We start from the raw sequence: 17,714 nt of genomic DNA, 5'->3' as shown, positions 1-17,714 counted from the left end.
CAAAGTTGTAGCTACAAAATGTTGTAGTTTTGTTAACCAAAAATATTTCTTTGTAAAAGATGCATGTGAAGTGTGTCAAATCATTCTTCAGTGTGAGTGTTCTGTAAATCAAGAAGCAAACTTCTTAACAAAATATCTATCATGTGTGAAACTGAAATATGAACTTTTAAAGTATAACATAACTGAGCAATTAAAATTAAGTCTTTTAACACAAATAAGGGGGAATCGATAGTATTTGTTTATAAAAATATAATTTTAAATCTTAATATTTTTGCAGCATTAATGGTTTTCTTGATTGTAAAAGACTGAGTTAATATATCTGGCATCAGTAGAGAATGTTAGGGTATGGAGAATGTGGTAGTTCTTTCTGTGGTAAATCTTTAATATTTTTTTAACGCATTAGTTTTTAATGTTTCTTTTTGAAGTATATGTTACTGAGAAAATATAACATTTAGAAATCATCAACATGAAGTAAGCAGTTTGTCACTGTAAAGGCAGTTTTCCTGAAGACATGATGTATGGTTGTAATAGTTGTAAAAACAGAACCTGACAGATTTTAAGGAGATTGCTTTGTCAAGAAATTTGTGAAAGGAATAAATAAATTAGGCTGACAAATTTAAAAGAATATTTTTACTTTAGAGGCATGAATAAAAAATAATTCAGTGTAAATTATAATAGTGAAAATTTAAAAAAAAGGGAAATTATTTTATGTCCCAGGAGTAAAAATTTTTTGTATATTCAAAATTGAAGGATGTGCAGGACAAAAAACTGCAATATTTTTAACTTAGAAAAAGCATCATGGTGAATAATCACATAGGAGGGGCACTAGTCATTCTGTATAATTATAACAGTAGTAAAAATGAAAGCAAGATAATTGATTTTTGTGTGTCAAAAGGAATATCTTTGTGTAATATAAAATTATCATGCTGTGAGCTGTAAAACTATGGCTTGAGATATCTTTGTTCTTGTTATTGCATTTATGATTTGCCTGTTGATTATTGCATCTTCTTGATGAAGTACTTAATTTCATTTGCAATAAAAATGTGTTTTGCACTTATTCATAGTTCATATCAATAATTTTTGCATAATACATATCACTGTAATTGTAGACTTTTCTTCATGATATATAAACTGTTCATAATCTTTTCATTTCATGTATTACTTTTGTCATATTTTAAATTGTTAACGTATGTATTACTTAAAAAGAATAACTGAAAGTCATTTGAAAAATTGCCAGTTTTCCTCTTTTTCTAAGCATCTTATATTCCTTTTGCATTTTTAATCTTCACTTATTATATATTTAAAAATATTATCTACAATAAGTTATATTAACTTCAATATTATTTAGTTTCTCCCTTCCAGTCAAAGATGTATGGGCCTGTTTCAGTAGAAGAAATGTTGTTTCCATTGACTGAAAGTTTAAACCACATTGCTGATGTATCTCCAATAATCATAGCATCAACATCTGCTATCGCAGAAGCATTTCTGCATTTTCTTTATAAATGTAAAAGAAGTTTAAGGTATTAACATGTTTGCTAGCTGATCTTTATAATGTAAACATTTGATTACAGACATACAAGGTGTCCAGCAAAAAAGTCCCTGATTTCAAAATTAAAATTTTGAAAACAAAGTTTGATAGAGGAATGCAATAAGCAATATAGTTATTGTAAAAGCTGTAAAATTCAAAATAATAGTTACGAAAGGTGCCAATGGATGGCACTGTATGTCTTGTATCAACATTCATAAATACACTTATCCTATGCAAGTACTCTTCACAATTGCATTGCAATCTTTTTGAAATGTCCACTGCTTGCAGTGCAGAGGAAGTCCACTGAAGTTTCGAAAGTCTACTGCTTGCAGTAAAAACTATGAAATTTGCTATCACCTCCCGTAATGTCTCAACAGAAATAGATTCAGATGCCTTACAGGTTGACGATTCAAGCTCGTACATTGTGGTGGAGTGATTCCGGTAAACAGTGTTTTCTAGTGTGCCCCACAAAAAGTAGTCACAAGAAGAATATGTAGGCCAATCATGCCTGCACCAGTAAATTTGAAATAATCTAAGCAATGACTGTTCTTAAAGCATTCATCAAGAAAGTGAAATACCTGTTTGGATTCGATGTGATCGAGCTCCATCTGGCATAAACCGATCGGGGCCGAGTCAGTCCTCCAGTGTGCTGTGATGAGAAATTGTTCCAGAATTGCAATATAATGTTCACTAGTGATTGTTTCTCGCATAAAAAAAGGGTCGATAATGCCTCTGCTGCTTACTGCAGCCCAAACAATAACTTTGGAAGATTACAGTGGTTTTGCTTCACATAGATGGGAATTTTTGGAACCTCAAATTCGCCAGTTTTGTTCATTTATATGAATGTCTTCAGGTGGAAATTTACTTCATATGTGAACCAGATGCAGCCAACATCAAAATCCTTCATTAAGCATCATTGTGAGAATTTGGTTCTCAAATTCAACTGTTTGTCGCACAGCTTGTGTGGGCATGGCTTGGTGACTTTAGATTTTGAATGAAAACGTGTCTAGCCTGTTTCTCAGTATTTTCTGCATGCTGGAATGCCTCAAATCACTTTGCTGCAATTCTTTGGATGGATTTCCATGGAGTTTGCTGAATAATTCCAGGAATATTGGTGACATTTTCAGGAGTAACTGCAGTGTGCCTCTGACCAACATTCATAACAAAACTTCAGTCATTCTACCTGTGCATTGGAATTTAGCGAAGATCTTGCAAATGGTTGTCATTCAGCTCCTTTGGGAATGTTAAATCATGTTTGAAAACTATGACTTGTTGCCATAGGACTGTGTTCTAACCTGTGGTACTCCAGTACTTGAAACATGCATTGTTCAATGGAATGCATGGGCTCAACCTCTTCCTTTGATATGCTAACCTCCTTTCACATTTCAGTGGTGGAACTGATTGCTCTAATGTCTTTCAGAGTGCTGTTTATATGCACTATGTATTGCAACTACAGTGCTATGTGCTGGCAGCTTTTGTAACTAATATTTCAATATCTCTATATAACATTCTTACAGCTTTCACAGTTAACATACCACATGTTATATTCTTCTATCGATCTTTGTTTCCAAGTTTTTTAATTTTGGAATCGGGAACTCCATTGCTGAACACCATGCATATACTCTGCTTTTAATTTATATGAAACTGGTTAATGTACCAAAGAACCATAGTGTCTATTGTGACTGCTTACCTAACATGACATTCAATTTGCATGTGCGACCAGTGACCTGTTATTTGGTACAGTATGTCCACTTTCTGATTTTTCATGAATGATATATGTTACTAGTAAATCTTTTTAATTCAATTAAGTTGCATAGTTGAGCTGTTATAGATTAAATTTATGATTCGAGCGTACTATGTATATTTATATTGGAGAGTTACTGCGATGATTTGGAGCCCAACATAAAAACCGCTGTTTCTGTTTTACCAACCATTCTAAAAAAATCTAAACAATGCATCATTATATACCATCAGTATGTATTTTATCTAGCTAACAGAGGGCATTTCTGAAAACTAACAGCATTGATTTGAGATGATAACCGTAGTGATGTTTAGGTTGGTAGACTTTTTTTTTTTTTTAAAACTAGATCAAGGTTTTCCAGCAAAATGAATGGTGAGATGTTACATTTCCTTCCTTTTATTTTTCTGTAGTGCTACTGCCTGATAACACTTCTTCAGGTAAAGAACATACGTGCCTGTGAGTCCGCATGATGTGATACAAAATGCTTTCATTACACCAAGTTAGCTTCTTCCATGTGTTTAGTTTCCAGTTTCTTTTTGTGTACTGTTTGGTGTTTCTAGTTGTATGTGAACTTGAAGTGAGTATGGAGTGACATATTATTTTAGAACCCATTTTCTCAGCAGGTTTGGATGTGCTGTATACTGTGGTATGGATTCTGTTAGTGAATAATGGAGCTAAATATTCCTTTTATTGTAATAATGAAGCTAAATATTTCTTTTATTGTAATAATGGAGCTAAATATTTCTTTTATTGTAATAATGGAGCTAAATATTTCTTTTATTGGATTGCTAAATATTCCTATTATTGGACCGCATTGCTAAATATTCCTTTTATTTGATAGATACTTGCTTATTCTAGATTCTGTTGGCTTCTAGACCTTGTAAGAAGTTTAGTGAATTGTTTTTCATCATTGCTAAATATCTAATGATAGCTTATGAATTTTCAAGGTTTATTTCCTCATCAAGATTTTAAGCTCTTCGTTGGCCTTCATGATTCGATATTTGTGAAAAATCATTAAGAGCTTTATGATCTGAAGAATGAGAATTGCACAAATTAACTGATACCATTTGCAAGTTTATTTATGCCTTTTCATAAATTTGCCTGGGGTTATCACCATTTGGTTATGCCTACTTGTGTCGGCATGAGAAAGAGTGTAATATTCTGGTTCTTTAATGTAAATATGTGGTAAATATTTCTTATGACTTTATTAAAAGATTTTAATATCATTAGAAAGCGTTAGTTTGCACTAATATGAAAACTCTATAAAGTGGAAATGGGATGCCTTTGAAGAAGAATCTATTTCATCTAGTCATATAGAATAGTTTTGTTGATATATTCATAAATAATATATATATTTTAAATAGCAAGTACTTATAGAGATGTTTGAACAAAAGGTTTATTGAGAATGGTAATGTGACCAAAATGTTTGCTTTCACTTAATTTAAGTTCAAGATTTTATATTACAGTTTTCTCAATAGTTCTACAAAGTATTTTGTTATAAAATAAGAAAAAATCTGTAAAATTTATTCACAGTGTCACATCAAAACCATACAAACTCTGCAGGAAAAGGCACTTAAGTGCATAGAAAGAGTGCATAGAAAAAATGACACAAGAACTATACTCCATGAAGCATACTTTTTGTAAAAAAAAAATTAAAAATGGCATCATGTATTAGGAACTTATTAGAAGACTAGCTTATTAGGAACATAACTGCTAACAGATGAAAATAAAATAAACATATATTTTTTTACTCATTCATTATGCTTGAAAAAATGGTAAATTTTCATAATTAAACAATGAATATTGTGTTTTTGTTGCACAACAGCCATTTTTCTGCTGATAAAAATGCTGCTTCTGGTAGGTACCAAATAACATAATTTCTGTGTACATTTGTGTAATAATATTTTCCTGAGTGTTGGAACTTTTGCTTTATCTGTGAGCAGTTTGACAGTAATGCATTTAGAACTACAAGAAAATGTGCTGCGGAAAGAGATTTAGTTGCCTATCTTCACATTGCATTCATTTTCAAGCCACCATGCTGCTAGATTGTGTTCAGTCTGTATGCACACAAGCATGATTTGTTGTTACTTATTCTCACTTGTCTGACTGTAACATCAGCCCAAGCCTACAAAATACCTTGTGGCAAGAAGTGCTAGTTTACACCTGTTTTTGGCAGCAGTGTTGAGCACTTTACAGGTGACTGCGATTTTGCTCAGTTCTGTCACAAATTTTGACGGAAAGCACCCCAGGGGGACGGATCTAAGGGACTCCCACCACTCTCCCCTTCTCAAGCCATGGAATAGGACTTTCAGCTCGGAGCATATTTAGAGTGCTGCCATGTCGCACCAACATTATATATTTATACACATCTATGGTTTCTCCGGGATTCGAACCTGGGCCCTATGATACAGCAATCAGCAGTACTAACCACCATGCCAGTTGAGTGGCAAGCATGATTCAATATGTGCTGTGGTTGAGCATCTTTTAGTGTAAGCCTTAAATACCAGTGTTCCTGTTTCCAATAAAGCTTATTTTCTGCATGCCAGAAGTGAAAATCATACATCATGTTGATGCAAGTATAGTTTGGCTACATGTCTTGCAATCCACAGAACAGATCTCCACTTTAAAATAAAAATGTATAATTCCTCATAACAAATTTTATTTTTGTTAGAATTGAGTTTTAAATGATATAAATTGAAGAATCTGGGAGAGAGGATTGTAAAATTGTAAGGCTGTATCAGAATATTTATTTAATGGGTTAGCTCTAGTTGAATTAGCATATGATATTTAGGGGTATCCAGGAATAAAGCATCAAAAGATAATCAAAAATTCGTCTTTTTTTCTGAAGTTATTTAATTATGTTGAATTTCTCTGTTTGCCTATCTGCAACATGAGAAAAAAAACAGTGTTTGTTTAATGGCATTACAGTTTTTAAGAAGACAGTTTTATTTTTGTTGTTAGGATATTTAAAATGTGGAATTTAGCATGAAAAATCATATTAAGTATGTGATGGAACAGTTCAAAAAAAAAATAAGAAGGGTGATGTTAACAATTGCATGTAAATCTTGAGGTAAGGTCCCCCAAGTTAAATATGTGGCTGCAGTCTACATGTGTTATTAATTAGTTCTTTGTAATATGTATGTTCATAAACATAAAAATTATTAAGAATATGCATATACATTTATGCAATATCATTGTTTATTATTTTATTTATTATTGTTTATTATTTTATTTATATTGTTTATTATTATATTCATTTATGTAATATGATTGTTTATTATATATTTTATTACATTGCAATATGATTATTTATTTCATTTTCTTAAACTGTGGGTCGGGACGCCCGATAGGGGTGGCGGGACCTGCAGCAGGGTGTCACCAAAAATTTTAGCAGTTTTGATATTTCTTTAAAGTATTGTAATAATTTTACAATTACCAAATATTTTTACACAATGTATCTGAAAATAGATAAAGATAAAACAATACCAGACAAAGAGAAAACGAAAATGTTTTGATGCATTCTTTGTATAATATAAACGTTCATTTTACGTGCTTTGCATGTGATGCTGTCATTTCATCTGTTACTTATTTAAAATTTTCACATTGTTCTATGCCTTAAAATTGCCTTAAAATTAGAAATTAGTGTCCTAAAACTGCAATAGTAAATTACAGTGCAAGTGAAAAAATTGAGTGTTTCACTCATGCGGGTGTCAGATTTGTGCAATGTTTATGGAATCCCACAAAATTTTCATAAATATTATGGGTTCCAGGGGTCATGAAAAAAATTCGAGTGTTAAAAAGGGGTTGCAGCTGAAAAAAGTTTTAAGAAACCCTGATTTATTTTATGCAATATGATTGTTTATTTTATATGTTTATTATTTTCTCCAAATTTACATTTCACAGAAAGGAGGCAAAGTAATTTGCCTCACTTTCTGTGAAATGTAAATTTGGAGCTTTTTGGTAGTGATACTTGGTAGGTTATTAACTAAAAAAACTGTTTTTAAAAATATGAAATATTATATTAGACCAAATACATTTTTCCAAAATGATTCAAAGAATTTTTAAGAGTTTTAAACACTATTTCAGTTTTTTAGTTAATAACCTACCAAGTATCACTACCAAAAAGCTCCAAATTTACATTTCACAGAAAGTTCTCCTTTTAAGTTTAAATTTATGGTGTAGCTAAAAAATAGTTTGGAATTTGGAATATGCTTTTGTTAAAAGATTGTTATAAACCACAGCTAATATGTACCTCACAGTTAACATTTATGAGGTATTTCTATGTGAAATAAATTACAGAAGCTCTGACTACTTTGACTGTAATATTAAACATTTTCTTTAAATTTACTTTTTTTGAAATGTTACATGTATATTTTAAGCAGAAAAGAAAATAATGCATATTAACATTCTAAGCCGTTAAACTTCAGTTTTAATTCAGTTAAAAATAGTAAGGAGCTTTCTCATTTAGTCACATCAATTTTTTTAAAAGAGCAGAAGATTCATCTCTGTTAATTTTGGGCATTATTTTTATTCTTTGGATATATTATTTTAAAAGTATGTTATAATATGTGATATTTCAAATCAAGATAATCTTTTGTTATAGTGCTGCAAGGAATGTTAGCTTTATAAGTGCAGAAGCATTGAAATTTCTATTGTGGGTGAAGAATCTTCCTGAACCTGAGAAAGGAAACATTGCAAAATTGGAGTCAGTGCAGAAATTATGTTCTGTGGTGGAACTAATACAGTCACTTGCATCTGCTTCAAGGAGCTGTTTAAAACGGAATAATCAGGTGCTCCCATCACCATCCTTGGGTATATTTCATTTAGTATTATAATTTGCTTTCATAGAAAATTTATAAATCAGCAGGTTATATGTAAAAGTCTTTGCAAATATCAGAAATTGTTCTCTGCAGTGATATGTTGATTTATTGATCCTGTCTTATTTTAAATCTCTAGGTATTCAAAGAAAAAAAAATCATTCTTTGTATTTTCAGTATTAAATCACCCCCACCATCCCAAAGCATTTTCTTTGAAACCATTGCTATTTCAGACTTCTGATTCCTTTGTTAAAGTAATAAATAAGTAATTTGAACTGTGTCTCTTTTTCTACTGGAAGCACTGAGTTATCATCTGTTACTTGGGCTCTTTACCATTCATAATTTCCAGACTGTTCTGTGGTGAAGATGATTCTATGATTGCTTCACATCCTAAAAGCTAACACATCCAAAGTCCATGCTCCATGTGGAGAATTTTCCGTGACTTTAACTTCCAATGCTTTAAACAGTCAAGGATTTCTCATCTGTTTTCTGGAAATTAAGCTCTTAGATTTTTAAAATGCCATTTCTTAGAAGTAGACACCTCACTTGCAACATGCATGACTTTAACAGGGGTCAGATAGTATGTGGCTGATAAGAAAACTTCGTCAGGTAACAGTGATAAAGCAGAATTACAGGAAGATTATAAGAAAGTGGTGGCAAAAAAACTCAGAAGTTGTTACTATATTGTGAACCTTATTAGAATGCTGTATAAGCAATGATCCTGAATTATTGTTTTATAGAAAATTGTTCAGTCCTCAAAAGTTGTAAACAGGCACCACATTTTATTGGCAAGTTATTTTTACTAAGCTATGTAAGAATTACATATTTGATTATGTATTTGATCAAACAACTTTGTTCAAACCATCATATAGTTTGTATTTTAGTTTAAAAACGTAAAATTAAATACTGATAATATCCCATATGTTTATTAATGTGTGTTCCACATAGTTAATTTTGCATCCATTTTTACTCTAAAATTCATCAAAAATTAAAACCTTGTCATCTCAGATATTTTCCTTATCCCATAAGAGTTTTAAATATTTAAGTTGGTCAGTATATTTATATTTTCATATAAGTATTTGGTTGTAACAAAAGATTTCCACCAAAAAGCGTTCTAAATAAAGTTAGAAAAAAAAAGCATATCAGCAGTGCTATTAGTGCACTTGGTAATCACCGCCCAAACCGATTTTCTGCCAACATTCTTTTGTTTTTCAAAGCCTTTGGACCAGGAACTTAGTGGCCGTGAGTCCAAAACATATCAAATCCATTTCGGACGTCCTGTGCAGAATTGAAGATAGCATGAGTGTGATCTAGCTGCAGGTGTGAAAAAAAGGCAGATGTCGAAGGAGCGATGTTGGGGCTATATGGTGGGTGTGGCAAAAAATCCCATTCGAGTCTATGCAGAATCCAGCTGGTGAATGCAGACACATGTGGTCTTGCATTACCTTGATGGAACATTACCTTTTTGTGCTGGAACTCAGCTCGACATTTTTCCTGGATAGCAGTGTCAGCACGGACTAGCATCTCAGCATATAATTTACTGTTGAAGCTTTTACCTTTTCCCAAATATATTTGAAGATAATAACACATTAATCCCACCAGATACAAAGCATGATCTTTTTGTTAGTCAAATTGCATTTTGTAGTGCTGTTGATGGGCTCATTGGGAGCAGACCAACCCCCTTTTCAGCCTGTGTTGTTGAAGTAAATCCAATTTTTAGCACAAGTGGTGATCCAGTACAGAATTTTGTCCTTGTATTGATATTCAAGCAGATTAGTGCAGGCCCAAACATGTCTGTCCTTATTTGCTTGAGTTCGCTCTTGCGACACCCAGTGATCAAAGTTGTACATCAAGTTTATGCGATGCACAGTGTGACTAATGGGCGTAGCATTAACGTTCTATTTCCTTAGCAGGCTCTCGAGTGGTTACATAGTGATCTTCTTCCACAAGTTCTTACAGGAGGACCTCATTAACATCAATAGACCACCCAGAGCACTGCTTCTTCAATATCTTGAAACAGTCCTTGTTTTTGAACTTTTAGTACCAAACTTTCACAGTGTTACATGATACAACATTAGTACCTAAAGCTGTAGACATGATTTGGTGACATCCTGTAGCTGACTTTTTGTGACAGAACTGGAAGTAAAGGATTTTTTAACCTGGTAGTGTGACAGCTCCTTTTCAGACACTTTGTACTTGATGGTAAATGATATTGTTTTACAAATCTCGTAACACAGTGTTCTTAAACAAGTCTCTTGCTTTCAAATGTCAAAATTTGTTTAACAAAATATAATTAAACATGCCAACATGAACTGTTTGTGCAGACGATATTTGCAGTGGTGGGAAACCTTGATTAAAGCCCAATATGACGGGCTACATATTTATTCTCTTGATCATTAATAACAGTTTGCCTTGATTAAAGCCCAGTATGACGGGCTACATATTTATTCTCATGATCATTAATAACAGTTTGCACTTTGCACACAGTTTTATCCATAGGTATTTATCAGAAGTCTACTCAGGCTGATATGCATACATATTTTTCTTCTTGTAATCTTATTTACTGTAAGCCATCTGTGGTTTGTATATGTCAAGAAAAATATGTGCATGTTGCTTTTATGTCTTAAGGTTACATTAAACTGATTATCAATTTTCTGTATTTCTTTTCTTACCTCAGTTTCTGAGACATATTTCATTCAAATTTGTTTGTTTTGCTCACTTCTGTCATCATACCTCCTGACGGTCACAATAATAATTATTAAGTCATTGTTCCCATTCACGAGTGTTAAACTGCTGACCTTTTACTTAGTAGCTGAGTACTTTAGCAAGTATATGAAAAACCAATCTCTTCTGGCAAGTGAGACTGATTCAAGATTTTAATTTTCTTACATGATGAAGCAGCTGTTTTAATGAAAATCTTATCATTTCACTTAATAAAATTTAAAAGTTGCTTATCTATAAAAAGAAAGAAACTGTCAAAAAATTATGTCACAAAGCAGATTAAAAGGCCTAAAATTTTGATGTATTTAAAAAGTGAATCTTTCTTTACATTTTTGTACTGCTGGAGGAATATGCTGAAATTTAAAACTCCAATCATTTTATGCAGTAATTGGAACAATAAAATATTGGTAAAAGGCAATTTATTATTAAAGGTAAAATTTTAAAAAATTCAGTAATAACTGCAGTGTGTCTCCATATTGTGTAATTTTGTGACATAAAATATGTTATTAAAATGCCATATTGTACATGATATATATTTTAGATCCATATGTGTATATATGTATATATTTGGAGTACAAAGTCCAAGAACAGACTTGTAGAGACTTCAGCGAAAAAATAATAGTATTAAATAGTTTTTAATGAAACAATAAAGCATTTTATGACATTAAGGGAATCAAAATTTACAAAAATAAAACTCAGTTTTTATTTATTTGCTTTATTAAAAGTTTCTATCAATGTTTAAGTTGCTTCATTTTTTGTGCCAATACTTTCTTTTTAATTCCATCGGTAAACATAATTTCTTATTCAGTTACAAAGTTACATTCCTCAAGTCTTCACCATGTCAAAAATGTCCACTAAAATGTTGTTAAACTTTTTTTTCTTCTCAATAACCTTTCTTTATCATTGGCTACATGTTTGGGGCATTGTAATCGCTATAAAAGACTTCTTTTATATCATGTTCATTTACTACCACTTCTCCACATTTCTTCAGGCATTCCATTAGCTAGAAAATGTCACTGTTTGTGATAATGACATGTTCCATTCACTTTCATCTTGCATCTATCGTGAGCTGAGTTATTAGTTTAGTTATTTATTGTACTTATTCCTGTTTCTCACATATGCTGAATGCTTATCTGATTCCATAATAAGTAAAGTCTTTTTCAGAGCTGATGCTAGACATTTTGTGGCCTGTCTCTGCTTGCCTTAAATTCTGCTGCCAAGTGCCTCCTTATGTTCTAAAAATTTTGCCAGCCCAAAATTTTGCATTCCATTGCTTTCCCTTAGTTCTAAAGATTTTTGCATTTGTTGCTTGGTGCTTCTAAAAATTTTGCCTTCCTTAAACCCTGCTGCCTGGTGCCATCTCACCAGCTCTAGCTTCATTCCTGGGCTTATTTGAATAAAACATCAATCATTCTCGATTCAAACATCACTAAATTTAATCTTTCACCCTATGAGTATCGTTTATAAGACATATGTTTTGCATATGAAAAGTAATTACTTTTAAATTTTCCCAACATAAAAAGTTACAAGGTTCTTTGCTATTTAGTTAGTACTCTTTAATATAAAAACAGTGCTTGGACATAGCTGCATGTTATTTCTCAAGCTGCCGTATTTATAGTCATAAGTTAGGAAAGGAAAAATTAATAAATAATGATTTGGCATCAGGAATACAAATTATTCTGTAGGTGTAAAATCAAGAATGTTTCTATGTGGAATCTTTCAGTTTGAGATGTATGCCAAGCAAAAAGGTGGCTACATAGCCAAATTATTAATCAAACAGATTTATGCTATTGAATGAGTTTTTCTTCGGTGAGGAGGTATTTTATTTAATGGCGAAGTGAAATTAAAATCCGGGACCCTTTTTTTCTATTATTATGAGAAATTGTCAAATGTGCATGCATAGAGGACACAAAAAAATTCTAAAAAGAAAGGCTTCTGGTGGTCTGTCTGGAGGTTCAGATTTTAAATCATTTGGGATGCTAGGCGAACTTTGTACTGTATAAAAGTAGTAGTTTATTATTCTAATGCATATGGTATCTTGACAGGTACTTGGTAGAAGAATTATTGATGTAAGCTAGTCTTAGACATCCTATTAATGGCGCAATTCAGAAAATATCACATCAAATGCCTGAAATTTGCTTGGAAATTAACACTTTTACCTTTTTTTAGAGAACTGGGTTGCCATTTGGATACCAGTCAATAAACAGCATAGTTCTTTGTGGCTCTTATTTTGAAATAAATATATTGTCTCCTGTTTTAAACTAATTTTTATTAACCCCTTAACTGCCACGGGCATATATATATGCCTTGCTCAGCTGATGCATTAACTGCCATGGGCGTATATATACGCCCTTCCAAAATACTATCGTTTGCTTTGTGCTGCCACCCGTAAAATTATTCGCAAAGCAAAGGAATGCAACACCACAATGACCTTGACAAAGTATGCGAAGGAGGATACTATTTCAAAGAGGGGGGAATTGGAGTGGGGGTTGTTTCCCGTGAAAGTAATGATTGCACGGTATTGGCTTGGGTTGTTTGAGTAAAACGTAATTTTTTTCCCCTTTTCTTTCTTTTTTCTTTTTTTTTCTGTGTCCTCCATTATCGTTTATTTTTTGTAATAGGTTCCAGGGTAAAGAAAGATATAACGGATGTTTCAAACCCATTTTATCTTTTTTGAATTATTTTTTGATGAACTGCTCGGGCTTCATATTGTTACTGAAACTAACCGTTTTGTAGACGAGTATATGAACTAACACCTTGCAAACGAAAAATCAAGAACAAAGTCGTGGCATTCAACCAGTTCAGAAGAAATATGTGGTTTTTTAGGCATACTGATTTCACAAGATATAACACTGAAACCTGATATTACACTTTATGGTCTAAAATTAATTGATTGAAACTCCATTTTAGGAATCTTTTTTTATTATAAAAACGTAATTTTTATTATACTTACATCTTTTTATTATACTTTTACTCAAAACATTAAATTTTGTGCATTCATTTTTTTTTCATTTATTCTTTATTTTGTGAAAGTAAACAGATTTTAGAAAGTAAAGCTTACACTTATTTTCCTCCTAATACATCGCATAACTACATGTGTCTGTGTGAAAAACCGTGGCACTGGGAAATGAATCTTGTACGTTTTCCGCGGCAGTTTAGGGCTAAATTATTCTTCTTCTAAACAGGTGATGACTTCAAAAACATTTTTATTATTAAAAAAGTGCTTTTTTTAAATGATAGTAATAATAGTTATGCATGCACGTTTAATGTTTATGTTATGCATGCACGTTTAATGTTTAATGTTATGCATGCACGTTTAATGTTTACGTATGCATGTTTAACACAAAAAACAAAGCAAATTAAACAACTTACATTGAAAGAAATGTTTAATAAAGTAAACAAATAACTATTAAGCTTTTTTTTGTAAATTTTGATACCCTTTAGATCATACTTGCTCCTTATTTCATAAATTACAGTTTCATATTTTTAATTGTATAATTTCTGCATGCCATCTTACCAGATTTAAATTGATGATCTATAATCCGGAAAACCCTTAATCCGGAATTGCCGAAGTCCCGACGAGTCCGGATTAGGGCATTATGCTTTTGTATACTATCGATTACTTTTCCTTATTATCACTTTTAAATGCTGTGTATATATATATACATAGAGAGAGAGAGAGAGTGATGGGTATGAAAAACAAATTAGAATATAAGTCATTGACTAATGTAGAGAGGTTATTCTAGTCATAAAAAGCATCAAGAAAATAAAATTCGTGAACTAAATAAATTGTTTGGATGATTTTGATAGATGCAAAATTGAATTTGTGGTTAACAGCTCAACAATCGTTGACTGTGATGGGCTAATCAGGCATATAACAGTTGCAATTATAACCTTTAGGTGGTGATGCTCTTGCCCATTGATGATTAAATATGAAACAAGTGCAGAATGCTTTCAATAACCGGAGCAGAGGATCATAGCTGTTAATGGAAATTGGCAGCCAGAAATGAGCACTAAATTCTGCATTGGTGCATAAGTGACAATAAGCAGCATTAAATGATAGAACTGAGCGGTAGAAGATATATCCTTTTTAAAGGCTGAATGTAAGATTCATGCTGCAAAGATTGAATTTCTATAAAACATGCACAGTTTTGTAAATGACACTGAGAAAGAAAGGAATAATAACTAAGTGATTTCTTAGAGCAGAAGCATATTTTTCCCTTCTTAAAAACTGAAAAATTTATTTAACTGTTTCATCAATAATCTGAAACACCATTTTCCTTCTAAAAATCATCCAAAAAAATTACTTAGTTTGTGAATTAAGATTCCCATCATGCTTTCCATGTCCATAATAATTTCTCTGCATAAAAGTTATGACTGAAATTCTAACTTGTTTTCCTCACTCATCGATAAGCAAATTATTTCTTCTTTTCATTTATATCATGCCCTTTTTGTCTTCATTAAATAGGGTTCTGAGGTTAACTACCAATAATTTCTAAAAATTTCTTCAGTGAGATTGTGTAGTTTCAGCTGAAGAAGACAATTGTTTCGAACTGCTGGAAGTGCTTCTGATAAAATCAAATCTATGTCAGTCAGTGTTGTTCTTACATTCAGTATTTATTCCTATCTCTGATTCTACCAAAGGCAAGTAAAAAAAAACATAAAAATTTAAGAACCTGCTAAGAAAATTTTTAAAAATGTAACCAATATTTATTAGAAACAGGACTTAACACATTTTTCAATTTAAAATAGTAAAATAACAGCAATTAACTGATTAATAAAATTTTACCAAAAATTTTTGCATACCTTATTAATGAATTAAATAATTTAGAAAAAATAATATTTAATTTTGCTTGGATGATTAACTTCTTGAATTTGACTTTTGTGGAAACATATCTTCCCTTTGATTATGGCCTACACTTCATGCTGAATGCTATAAATTTAGAGTACTTATATAATTTCCAGTATGTAAGTTTGGTGAAACAAATTTTACAAATTAGTAATATTCGCGCATGCAGTGAGTAAAGCTGCTGAATGAAATCTAGCAGACTTACAGAAAAGAAATTCAGAAAAGCATACTGATCTGATCTCTAAATACATAACAGCTTGATCATTTATTATTTGTATCCTATTTTGGGGGGAATGGGGACAGAGAGCATAATCTTGTATCTTTGTAGCTTTTTCAAGAGATTTGAATTTTTGAGAAATATATTTCTCAAAATATATATTTTATTGTCATTTCTTTCCAGTCCCAAAGTGTTTGAATTAATGTTTTAAAAAAGTCTTTTTTTTTTTTTAATCCTGAACACTTTCTTTATTTTTAAATGTTTTTGGAGGAAACTTATATCACTGACTGCCATAGTGAGAAATATTGATATTAAAATAATCAGAAAACTGAATCTTTCTGTTCTCTTTTAACGGGCGATAAAAATGTTTCCTTTCATTCTTTAAGTCGACAATGATAGCCTCTCAGATTTGTCACTTTTCTGGATGTTTTCTAAAATTTTGATGATGTACTTTGTGTTATGACCCCACCTTTCTTGGTAATGTTGGTTATTAAGCAATGACTAAATAATTGAACTGCTTCCAAAATAAGGAGAAAGGTACCAGATACTTTATTCAGGTTTAATTATGATAAAAACTGTGATTGTCTTCTTTACTGGCTGAAATCAAATTTGTATTTATTGAGTAATATGCTACATTTTTTTATGCAACATATTTGACGTAATTTATGTTGCAAAAATTATTATAGCATATATGATACTCATTGTCATTTGTTCACGCTGTTAGGAAACTGTAAGTACTTTAAATTAGAAGCTTCTGCTTGCTTTTTCTTTTTCAGAGAATATATGTATGTTTCTTAGAGAGGGGAAAACTCTTTCTTTCTTTCTTTATTTTATTTATTTATTTTAGGAATATACCCTGAAAGAAATACAGAGTTCACTGAGCAAGAGAAACGTGACTGGCATTCGTTAAGAATGAAATATTCATTTTTATCATGTTTTAAAATTTCTTTGTGATATATTTATTAATGTATTCTATAGCATATTATTAATATATATTTATAATATATTTACAAATTCCCTGTAAGTTCTGCTATGTAAATTGATAAAGTTTTAAAATAAAAATTGCATTTCTGAACTTGTTTTTATATTTCTTCTTTAACTGATGAATTTTCTATTTATTAGAAATGTATGTATGAAATCTTTGTCTGCATTAATAAGAACTGTTTTTTGGCATTATGCTTTTGTATACTATCGATTACTTTTCCTTATTATCACTTTTAAATGCTGCTGTTTATTTGCTTGCTTAGGTTTTCAGTGAAATAATTCCTTATTTTCTAATCCTGTGTAACCACATCATATGCAGTTCAGATGCCACAATCACAAAATCCACTTTTTAAAATTGGCTTTGTTATTTATTTTCTGTGCATGCACACATGCATTGTTCTTTCTGAAGTGGTCATAGAGGAATCAAAACTGGATTCTTTTCTGTCACCATTTCCATGTGATTTTATGATTCATGATACGAGATCATATTAGCTGAAAAAAATGAAGACAATTAAAAAACTGTTATGGTAAGTAATGTGATTTATTATCTTGGGAGGTAAAACATTATATTTTAATCATGGAGGTAGGAAGTTAGATGAAGTGGCCCTAAACCAGTTTCCCCATACCCTGCTTTGAAGCACTGGTGATCCCTTCTTTGGTGACCAAAACATTGGGTAATTTACCATTGAGTTCAATGGGTTTTGACACGATCGAATGTAAATATTTTGTAATTATGTTGTAAATATGCATATAAATGTATATATTTTCTTTTTCTACAATACTTCAGAGTCTTAAGTATATGAAAAGAAAACAGTTTTAAACAACATTTCATACTGAATGGAATTAAATGCTATACT

At 31.4% G+C, this 17,714-nt stretch overlaps 1 protein-coding gene across 5 annotated transcripts in view; it reads left to right on the top strand.

Annotated features, from left to right (window-relative positions):
• The window catches only part of LOC118193196 (uncharacterized), a 59,739-nt gene extending 42,791 nt beyond the window's left edge, over window positions 1-16,948 (top strand). For 2 of the 5 annotated variants that reach the window (XM_085809481.1, XM_035364245.2), the window contains exons 8-10: window positions 1,349-1,520; window positions 7,873-8,081; window positions 16,721-16,948. In XM_085809481.1, coding sequence (XP_085665607.1) covers window positions 1,349-1,520; window positions 7,873-8,081; window positions 16,721-16,827 — 488 coding nt within the window. In that variant the 3' untranslated portion in view covers window positions 16,828-16,948. Of the gene's footprint in view, window positions 1-1,348; window positions 1,521-7,872; window positions 8,082-16,720 lie in introns of those variants that run through there. The other 3 variants (XM_035364246.2, XR_004758891.2, XM_085809482.1) reach the window with 3 other exon arrangements.
• Window positions 16,949-17,714: the final 766 nt, after the last annotated feature.

The sequence above is a fragment of the Stegodyphus dumicola genome, chromosome X2 (genome assembly GCF_044657685.1).
Source record: "Stegodyphus dumicola isolate Sdum_Otavi_A_Nest chromosome X2, ASM4465768v1".
Taxonomy (NCBI): Eukaryota; Metazoa; Arthropoda; class Arachnida; order Araneae; family Eresidae; genus Stegodyphus; species Stegodyphus dumicola.
The sequence above is the reverse complement of the archived record's forward strand: the minus strand, read 5'-3'. Positions and strand labels throughout refer to the sequence as shown.